A 10,900-nucleotide genomic window follows, 5' to 3' on the forward strand; every position below is an offset into this window, starting at 1 on the left:
AAGAATAGATATTGACTTTTCTTTAGATGTTTGGTGGAATTGGCCTGTGGGGCCATCTACCCCTAGACTTTTGTTTGGAGATATTTGATTACCGATTCAATTTCTTTGCTGGTTATTGGTCTGTTCACACTTTCTATTTTTTCCTGTTTCAGATTTGTTAGTTTACGTGTGTTTAAGAATTTATCCCTTTCTTCCAGATTGTCCAGTCTGTTGGCATATAGGTTTTTACAATCTCTTATAATCATTTGTATTTCTGTGGTGTTGGTTGTTATTTTTCCTCTCTCATTTGTGATTCTATTTGTTTGAGTCCTCTTTTCTTTTTGATAAGTCACTTTTATTAATTTTTTCAATGAACCACATACTGGTTTCATTGATCTGTTCTATTAATTTTTAGTTTCTATATCACTTACTTCTATTTAATCTTTATTATTTCCCTCTTCTGCTGGCTCCACTTGTTTCTTTTTTTTTGTTTTTTTTTGTTTTTGTTTTGTTTTGTTTTGTTTTAGCTTTTTAAAGTGTAAAGTTAGGTTGATTATTTGAGGTTTTTCGTGCTTCTTTTTTTTTTTTTTTCCTTGCTTCTTTAAGTAGGCCTGTATTGCTGTACTTTCCTTTTCTGACTGCTTTTGCTGCATCCCGAATGTTTTGGACCACTCTGTTTTCATTATCATTATTTTATGTTTTTTTTTAAATTTCTTCTTTAATTTCCTTGATGATCTATTCATGCTTTAGTTGCAGCAGTTTAACCTCTATGTATTTACAGTCTTCCCAAATTTTTTCTTGTGATTGATTTCAAGTTTCACAGTGTTGTGATAGGAAAATATGCATGGTGTGATCCCATGTTGAGGGTATAAGTCTTAACAATTAGATCTTCTTGTTGAATAGTCCCCTTTATTATGAGATAGTACCCATCTTCATCTCTTGTTACAATCCTTGGTTTAAAATCTAATTTGTCTAATATAAATATTGTTTTTCTGCCCTTCTTTTGACATCAATTTGCATGGTAAATATTTCTCCATCTCCTCACTTTCAATTCTGCAGGTATCTTTAGATCTAAAATGAGTCTTTTGTAGGCAGTATATAGATGTTTTTTAATCTATTCTGTTACCCTATGTGTTTTGATTGGAACATTCATTCCATTTACATTCTGAGTCATTATTGATAGATATGAATTTTATTACCTGTTTTGTGTTGTTTCTGGAGATTTTCTCTGTTCCTTTCCAGTCTTTGTCACTTTTATTCTTTCTTTCCCAAAGAGTCTCCTTTAATATTTCTTGCAGGCATGGTTTAGTGGTCATGAATTCCTTTGGTTTTCATTTTTCTTGGAAATACATTATCTCTTCTTCTATTCTGAATAATAGCTTTGATGGATAGCATATTCTTGCCTGCAATTTTTCTCTTTCAGCACATCCAATATATCATGTCACTTTCTTCTGGCTTGTCAAGTTCCTTTTGGCAGATATGCTGCTAATCCCATTTGTCTTCCTTTGTAAATTAGGGACTCCTTTTGTCTTGTTGCTTTTACAATTTTCTTTTTTCTTAAAGAACTCCTTTAGGCATCATTTGTGACAACTGTATGATGATACTAATTTGGGAATATTGAAAGATTGATGTACGTAGACATAGAGAACAGATTCCTTCAATCACCAGAAGTATTATGAGGCATAATGGCTAAATAGGAACCAGAGATCACAATCATAATTCAAAGGTAGAGATGATTCAGCAGCCAGTAAATTTGTGTTAAGTCTGAGAATATTGAGTTAGAGCATTTTATATCTTACCTGACTATAAGCATCCTTTCTGGAAACTGATATAGACCTGAGTCTGAAGGTGGAAGTCAGATTAGCTCAGTTACGAAAAATGTAGAGTGGATAAGTGGTTGACCCTTGGTCTTTGTATATGCGTATACTCACATTGCAAGTTTTGTGCATTTTATTTTTCTAGGTCATAGTTTTGGGAATCTGCCATGATTTGGGAATTTTTCAGCCTTTTTTTCTTTGAATATGCTTTCTGGTTCTTTTTCACTTTCCTGCTGAGGCTTTTTAAAATTATTTTTATTTATTTATGATAGTCACAGAGAGAGAGAGAGAGAGGCAGAGACACAGGCAGAGGGAGAAGCAGGCTCCATACACCGGGAGCCCGACGTGGGATTCGATTCCGGGTCTCCAGGATCGCTCCCTGGGCCAAAGGCAGCCGCTAAACCGTTGCGCCACCCATGAATCCCTCCTGCTGAGGCTTTTGAAATGCATATATTGATCCATGTGGTAGCATCCAATAAGTCCTTCATGTTTTCTCCACTATTTTTCATTCTTCTTTCATTTTGCTTTTCTGACTGAATAATTTTCGGTGTCCTTTAACCAAATTCAGTGATCCTATCTTTTGTTTGATCTTGTTTACTTTTGATTCCCTGATGAATTTTCCAGTTGAGTTGTTGTATTCTTCAGCTCCATGATTTCTGCTTAATACTTTTATAAAGAACCTATTTATTTCTTTGAGAGAGAGAGAATACAAGTGTTGAGGAGGGATAGAGGGAGAAGCAGACTCCTGCTGAGCAGGTAGGCTGACAGGGGGCTGGATCCCAGGGAGACAATTAGCCAACTGAGGCACTAATGTGCACCTGTTTAATATTAAGTTTTCTGTCTCTGTGTTGAAATTTTCCCTTGGTTTGTGTATTGTTCTCTGACTCCAATGAGTATCTTTATGACAGTTATTTTGAATTATCTATCAGTTAAATCACATCTTTTCATTTTATTAGTGTTAATTTGTGGAGATTTCTCTTATTCCTTTTTGTAAAGTATTTCAACTTGCCTTCATTTTCATAGACTCTCTGCATTGGTGTCTGCACATTAGACAAAACACTGATCTGTCCAAATATTCATGATCTTGCCTTGGACTCAAGAAAGTACCACCAATATGCTTGGTCAGAGACTCTGGAGGCCTCTCAAGTTTTTGCAGGTTAATCCTCTTTCTTTGTTCTTAGTTGTTCCTTCACTCCCACCCCCAAGCATCCATTGTGTTAAGTTGTGTCTGTGTTCTAAAATAAGCAACACTGAAGCCAATTCCTCAGCCAGCTCACAGATAATTTGTGCTATTGTACATGTGGTGTACATTTTCCCCTTCACCCAAGAGAAGCTGTAAGAAAGGAGTTTTCAATTGCTTGCTATATACTGAGCCAGTGGGAGGATTTCTGGTGACTTCCAGCCAAACCACCATCTCTTTTGTCTCTCACCCTGGGCAGCTAAGTATGCCATGTCTTATCTCTCCTCTGCTTTCTGACACAGACTATCTGGAAGCCAGTTTTCTGAATAGACCTCATAACAGTTGGGGCATTGGATACACGGTGTATTCTTGTCCTCCTCAGGGAGAAGCCAGGAACTGGGGAGTTTTGTCCCAGTTTGAAAGTGCTGTGCAAGGATAACTATGGGGATATAGAATTTTCTTGGCAGTTCCAATATGACTAGATTCATGTTTTAACTGGGGGCAGGATTACCGTAATTAGTATCTGGATTTCTTACAAAGGGAATAGGTACACAAAACGTTTGAATCAGTGTGTTCATTGTGGCTAGGAGGTTCTAAAGCTTCCTCTTCTGCTGTCTAGCTGAACAGGAAATGATAATTTATTTTTGTCTCCTCCTTGAGAGATGCCCAATCCCTACAGTAGAGGGAAACCTTGAGTATAATTTTGAGTCCCTAAGGAATTAGAGATACATCATGGTCCTTTGTGTAAATAGATCCCCTCAATACCCTATTACACCAGAAACCATTCCCTGTGGAAGAGACTGAGTAAGCTTCTGCCCTGTTTATGACTGAGTACATTATATCATTCCACTCACCTTAAGTCTTCTGTGATTTACCAAGTGGCAAAAATGATAATAATCAAGGCTGTTTATTTCTGTGTGCTGCTTAAGAGGACTCAGAGTCAGAAGTTACTATCTGTGGTTCAGAAGGATTTCCAGGACACATAAGAATTACTTGTGGGCTACGTGCTCCTACGATCAAAACAAGCCAACCTTTGAGGACTAAATCTGCTGTTTCAGGACCACAGGGCTAATTCTGGTAAGGAAGGACCAAGGTGTTCTTGCCTAAAGAGGGTGAGTTTCTGAATTCCATTTATATTCATGTCTTCCTTTTGTGATGGAAGTCCAGGGATCTAAGATATGCCAGTTTCTTTCTAGGTTTTGCAGCCCTGAGACTTACCTGAAATTGGTAGAAGGACGTGTTTGAGGGGAGGGTGATGGTGCAGGGAAGGTTCAGAGACATTATTAGGTTCAAAGGATGCAATTTATCATTCAATTCCATGGACAGATCTCTCACTTTTGTACATTTATGGTTTTTACTCTGTGACATAGGGCAGTAGCTTAAACTTTCCTAGGTCCTTTAGGTTTGAGTTATAAAGAATGTTCTTCATTCCCACCACATCAAATCTAATCCCCATTAGAAGCCAGCACCAGTTTGCTGGGGTTGTTGCCTCCAATTTACTGGTTAGGGGAAGGGTCATGTGGTCAAAGAAATGAAATGAGAGAAGACGATTCTCTCTTGGTCCAATCTTCTCCCTTAACCTTTGGTTTTCACAACAATCCTGTTGGCATATGGAAGCACCGGCCTTCTTGCTGTGGGTAACGTTTTGAATGTCTTTGCTTATGCAGCTTATAAAGTCTCTAATGAGGGAATGCTCATATCACTAGATTCATGATAATAGTAAAGGGGATTCTGTGAGTCCAGGTTGGGCTAGTCTCAGATATTCCCAGAACAAACCCAACTCTTATGAGGAGATATGGTGGGAAAATTTGAATTGTTCTCTGTGTAACTTTTTCTTTTGTGCTCACAGATCCCTTTAGAGAAGAATGGCTCCTGGAAATGCTTCTCTTGTGACTGAATTCATTCTGGTGGGGCTCACAGACCTACCAGATCTCCAGCTCCCCCTGTTCTGCTTGTTTCTACTCATGTATGTGGTCACTGTGCTGGGAAATTTATGCTTGGTCACTCTAATCGGGCTGAATCCACACCTCCATACCCCCATGTACTTTTTCCTCTTCAATTTGTCCTTCATAGACCTCTTTTATTCATCTGTGTTTACTCCCAAAATGCTGATTCACTTCACATCCAAGAAAAATATTATCTCCTACAGGGGGTGCATGACCCAACTTTTCTTTTTCTGTTTTTTTGGTATTTCTGAAGCTTATGTGCTGACATCCATGGCCTATGATCGCTATGTGGCCATCTGTAACCCACTTTTGTATAATGTTGTCATGTCCCCTAATGTGTGTTCCCTCCTTATGCTTGGTTCATATTTGATGGCATTCTCAGGAGCCATGGCCCACACTGGATGCATGCTGAGACTGACCTTCTGTGATGCAAACACCATCAACCATTACTTGTGTGACATCCTCCCTCTGCTCCAGCTCTCCTGCACCAGCACGTATGTGAATGAGCTGGTGGTTTTCATTGTGGTGGGCATCAATGTGATTGTGCCTAGTGTCACCATCTTTGTGTCTTATGGTTTCATCCTCTCTAGCATCCTGAGCATCAGCTCCACTGAAGGCAGGTCCAAAGCCTTCAGCACCTGCAGTTCCCATGTAATTGCAGTTTCTCTCTTTTTTGGTTCAGGTGCATTTATGTATCTTAAACCATCTTCTGCTGGGTCTATGGATGAGGGGAAAATCTCCTCTGTCTTTTATACCAATGCGGTTCCCATGATGAACCCCCTCATTTACAGCTTGAGAAACAAAGACATTAAAATTGCTGTGAGAAATACTTTGAACAGGAGACAGTTTTGAGCAGAAAGAAATTCTCTCTGTGTAGTTTATTACACACAGGGAGATTCTGTGTGTAAATAAAGCACTTTGATTGGCTATCTTCCTATCTTTCCTAATACGGTAAAGGGAGAGTGAGTCTCATATTTTATTTTTAGTCTTTATAAAGTAGGTCCTATTCTTTTCCTCACCAATACCACAATATCATCCTCATCTTTTTGTTCTGCTTAGTAATAGCATTAGGTAAGAAACATATTGTCTTTTTCTTTTCCTGTTTTCATTTCGAACTTGTTTTTTCCTCTGGAACATGATGAATGGTCTTTAAAGTATTGAATTAAGTTACAGGAGGGTGACAATTCATTATTGAGGGTACTCTTATCTGCCACTTGTTATTAAAAAATGTATCAGGTACTCTATTCGTATTCTCATTTTTCCATCCTCCAATTGGCAAGAATATGTCTCCATTAATGGCAGAGGTTGAAGATTCTATAATGACAATCAAGGTTAATCCATTTTGCATATGTAAACATCACATACCAAGAGTCTTTTCACAGACTTTTCTTTTTACCTTTGTATAGTCAAACCAACACATATCTGATCATCAAAATATATTTATTGTATGGATGGGAAAGTGAAACTTAGTATAGTTAGATTTACCTAAAATCACACAGCTTTTATTTTCTTTATTTTTATTTTTTATTTTTTTCACACAGCTTTTAAAGAAAAAGTTTAGACTAAGTTCTTAGCTTTCTGGTTCATGTCTATTACTCTATGTAGTCTATTTTGCTTTACTTTCTTCTTTTTTTATTTCAAGTTTTTATTTAAATTCCACTAGTTGATGTACAGTGTAATATTGGTTTCAGGTGTAGAATTTCATGATTTATCACTTACATAGAACACCCAGTGCTCATCACAACCAGTTCCCTCCTTAACCCCCATCACCCATTTAATGCATCTCCCCATCCCCTCCACTCCAGCAACCTTCAGTTACTTCTCTGTTATCAAGAATCTGTTTTATGGTTTGCCTCTCTCACTTTCCCTACCCCCATATTCATTTGTTTTATTCCTTAAAATCCACCTATGAGTGAAATTATATGTTATTTCTCTTTCTCTGACTTATTTTGCTTAGCATAATATTATCTAGATCCATCCACATATTTGCAAATAGCAAGATTTCATTCCTTTTTATGGCGGAGTAATATTCCATTGTTCATATATATTACATCTTCTATATCTACATATATATTACATCTTCTTTAGTTGGTGGACTTTTGGCCCTTCCATAATTTGTCTCTTGTTGATAATGCTGCTATAAACATTGGTTGTATGTCTTCCTCTGAATCAGTATTTTTGTATTCTTTGGGTAAATACCTCATAGTACTATTGCTGGATTATAGGTTAGTTCTATTTTTGTCCTTTTGAGGAAATTCCATACTGTTTTCCAGAGTGGCTGCACCCGTTTGCATTCCTACCAACAGTGTAAGACAATTCCCCTTTCTCCATATACTCTCCAACATCTGCTGTTTCCTGTGTTGTTGATTTGATCCATTCTGACAGGTGTGTGGTGATATCTCACTGTAGATATGATTTGTATTACCCTGATGATGAGGGATGTTGAGCATCTTTTCATGTGTCTATTGTCCATCTGTTGTCTTCTTTGAAAAAAATGTCTATTCATGTCTTTTGCTCCTTTGAAAAAAAAAAGACTTTATATATTTATTCATGAGAGACACACAGAGAGAGGTAGAGACATAGGCAGAGGGAGAAGCAGACTCCTCATAGGGAGCCCAATGTAGGACTCAATCCCAGGACCCCGGGATCACGCCCTGAGCTGAAGGCAGATGCTCAACCACTGAGCCACCCAGGCGTCCCATCCTTTGTCCATTTTTAAACTGGGTTATTTGTTTTTATGCGTTTTGAGTTTGGTAAGTTCTTTATATATTTTGGATACTAACCCTATCGTATGTTAATTGCAAATATCTTCTCCCATTCTGAAGGTTGCCTTTTACTTGTGTTGATTGTTTCCTTTGCTGTGCAGAAGCCATTTATCTTAATGAAGTCCCAACAGTTCATTTTTGCTTTTGTCTCCCTTGCCTCAGGAGACATATCTTGTAAGAAGTTGCTATAGCTGTTGTCAAAGACATTACTACTTGTTCTCTAGGATTTTGATGGTTGCCTGTCTCTCATTTAGATATTTCATCCATTTTGACTTTTTTTTTGTTTGTTTATGGTGTAAAAAAAATGGTAATGGTCCAGTTTCATTCTTTTGAATGTAGCTCTTTAGTTTTCCCAATATCATATTTTGAAAAGACTATTTTCTGGGTTTTTTTTTTTTTTTACCATTGAATATTCTTTCCTTCTTTGTCAAAGATTAGTTGACTATATAGCTGTGGGTCTATTTCTGTGTTCTTTATTGTGTTCCATGATCTATGTGTCTGTTCTTGTGCCCATACCATACTGTCTTGATCACTGCAGCTTTGCAATATAATTTGAAGTATGGAATTGTGATGCCTCCAGCTTTGGTTTTCTTTTTTTCAAGGTTGTTTTGGCTATTCAGAGTCTTTTTTGGTTCCATACAGATTTTAGGATTATTTGTTCTAGCTCTGTGTGAAATGCTGTTGTTAATTTGAGTGAGATTGCATTAAGTTTGAATTGCTTTCGGTAGCAAAAATAGATACAGACATTTTAACAGATGTTTTCTTCCAATCAATGAAGATTAAAATGTTTCTCCATTTCTTTGTGTCATCTTTAATTTCTTTCACCAGTGTTTTATAGTTTTCAGAATGCAGATGTTTTGCCTCCTTGGTTAGGTTTTTCCTATGTTATCTTATGGTTTATGGTGCAATTCTAAAGGGGATTGATTCCTTGATTTCTCTTCATGCTGCTTTCATTAATGGTATATAGAAAGGCAACAGATTTCTCTACATTAATATTGTATCCTGCAACTTAACCAAATTTATGTATCAGTTCTAGTAATTTTTTTTGTTGTCTGTGTGTATTCTTTATATAGTACTATGTCATCTGCAAATAGTGAAATCTTGACTTCTTCCTTGCAAGTTTAGATGTCTTTTATTTTTGTTGTCTTATTGCTGTGGCTAGGAGTTCCAGTAAGTACTATGCTAAATAACAGTGGTGAGAGTGGACAGCCTGTCTTGTTCTTGACCCTAGAATTTTCTTTACTATTTTCATGAATCCAGTGACATGAATATTTCCTCATTAGTCTTTATAAGCTGCATTCAAAACTTCACCCACAGCGAGAAAGCCAGTGCTTCCATCTGCTAACAAGACTGCTGTAAAACCCAAAGGCTAAGTGAGAAGATTGAAATTAAGCTAGAAATCAATCACAGAATAAAAACAGGACAATGCACAAATTTGTGGATATTAAGCAACACTCTTTTAAAGAAACCAATGGATCAAAGAAGAGAGCACAATGGAATTTGGGGAATATTTACATATGAGTGAGAACAAAGCCACAACATAGCAAAACACATGAGATGCAGAAAAAGCTGTGGCATGGGGGAAATTTATAGCTATGCGTGCATAGCTATAAATATATAAAGATATATATATATATATCTTTATATATTTATAAATATACTGCCCCCCTCAGTGCCTGTCACCCAGTTACCCCCTCCCCCCTCCCACCTCCCTTTCCACTATCCCTATTTCATTTCTCAGAGTTAGGAGCCTCTCATGTGCTGTAACCCTCACTGATATTTCCCACTCATTTTCTCTCCTTTCCCCTTTAATCCCTTTCACTATTTTTTATATTCCCCAAATGAATGAGACCATATAATGTTTGTCCTTCTCCGATTGACTTATTTCACTCAGCATCTCAAACTGATGACCTTATTTATTTCACAACTTAATAAAGTAAGAAGATGAAAATAAGCACATATGTAACAGGAAAAAGGAAATAAAGACTAGAGCAGAAATAAATAAAATAAAGAATAGAAAAACTATAGAGAAAATTAATAAGGCCAAAAGTTGGTTTATTGGAAAAATCAACAAAAATGACAAGACTTTAGCTAAATGGACTAAGGAAAAAAAGATTCAAATTAATCACTTCAGAACAAGATACTATTGACAAGACAACATGATCATGAGCATTTCCTGACTCAATAAATGAAACGAATAAAAATAAATAAAAAGAATAAAATGCCTACCTTATTTCTGTGTGAAAAGGGTTTTCACCCCTCCTCAGCTTTCAGTTCTATACGACATTTCCCCCTATTCCATAATTGGTAGCTACAATTTGTTGGAGGGACTGAGATAAGTTGAACATTATTTTTTTTTCTCATTTCCTTGACTTTTTGTATCTCTAAAGCAAGTTAAAAAATGCAGAGTGGAACTATCATAGTTGCTTGGTTATAGAGTCTCCAAGGGAGCTATGGCTTATATTTGAGCCAATTTCAATTTAAATAATTTTTATTGGAGTTTGATTTGCCAACATATAGCATATTACCCAGTACTCATCCCGTCAAGTGCCCCCCTCAGTGCCTGTCACCCAGTTACCCCCTCCCCCCTCCCACCTCCCTTTCCACTATCCCTATTTCATTTCTCAGAGTTAGGAGCCTCTCATGTGCTGTCACCCTCACTGATATTTCCCACTCATTTTCTCTCCTTTCCCCTTTAATCCCTTTCACTATTTTTTATATTCCCCAAATGAATGAGACCATATAATGTTTGTCCTCCGATTGACTTATTTCACTCAGCATAATACCCTCCAGTTCCATCCATGTTGAAGCAAATGGTGGGTATTTGTCGTTTCTAATGGCTGAGTAATAGTCCATTGTATACATAGACCACGGCTTCTTTATCCATTCATCTTTCGATGGGCACCGAGGCTCCTTCAATTTAAATAATTAATGATAAAAGGACATTGCAGAAGAAGTTTTTCAGAATGGACCAAGTATATCCACTAACATCACACAGCTGTACCTCACACTTATACTGTGGATTTGTGCTAAAATCCTAGCCCAACAATCAAGTATATTGAAGTACTTAATGGACATTTGATAGCATTAAGGCATTTTCATATTAATTTAGGTGTAAAGTAATGTTGTTATTAGAATTTTAATAAATATTTATATTTTGGAAATACATTCTAAAATATGATATCTCCATTCTTCCCCAGAGGAACTCCACTG

General features: G+C 36.9%; 1 protein-coding gene across 1 annotated transcript; it reads left to right on the plus strand.

Annotated features, from left to right (window-relative positions):
• The first annotated feature begins 4,841 nt into the window (after positions 1 to 4,841).
• On the plus strand, positions 4,842 to 5,774 carry OR8B1M (olfactory receptor family 8 subfamily B member 1M). Its single transcript, NM_001389079.1, is given in 1 exon segment — positions 4,842 to 5,774. A coding segment is annotated over 1 exon segment (933 nt).
• Positions 5,775 to 10,900: the final 5,126 nt, after the last annotated feature.

The sequence above is a fragment of the Canis lupus genome, chromosome 5 (assembly GCF_011100685.1).
Source record: "Canis lupus familiaris isolate Mischka breed German Shepherd chromosome 5, alternate assembly UU_Cfam_GSD_1.0, whole genome shotgun sequence".
NCBI lineage: Eukaryota > Metazoa > Chordata > Mammalia > Carnivora > Canidae > Canis > Canis lupus.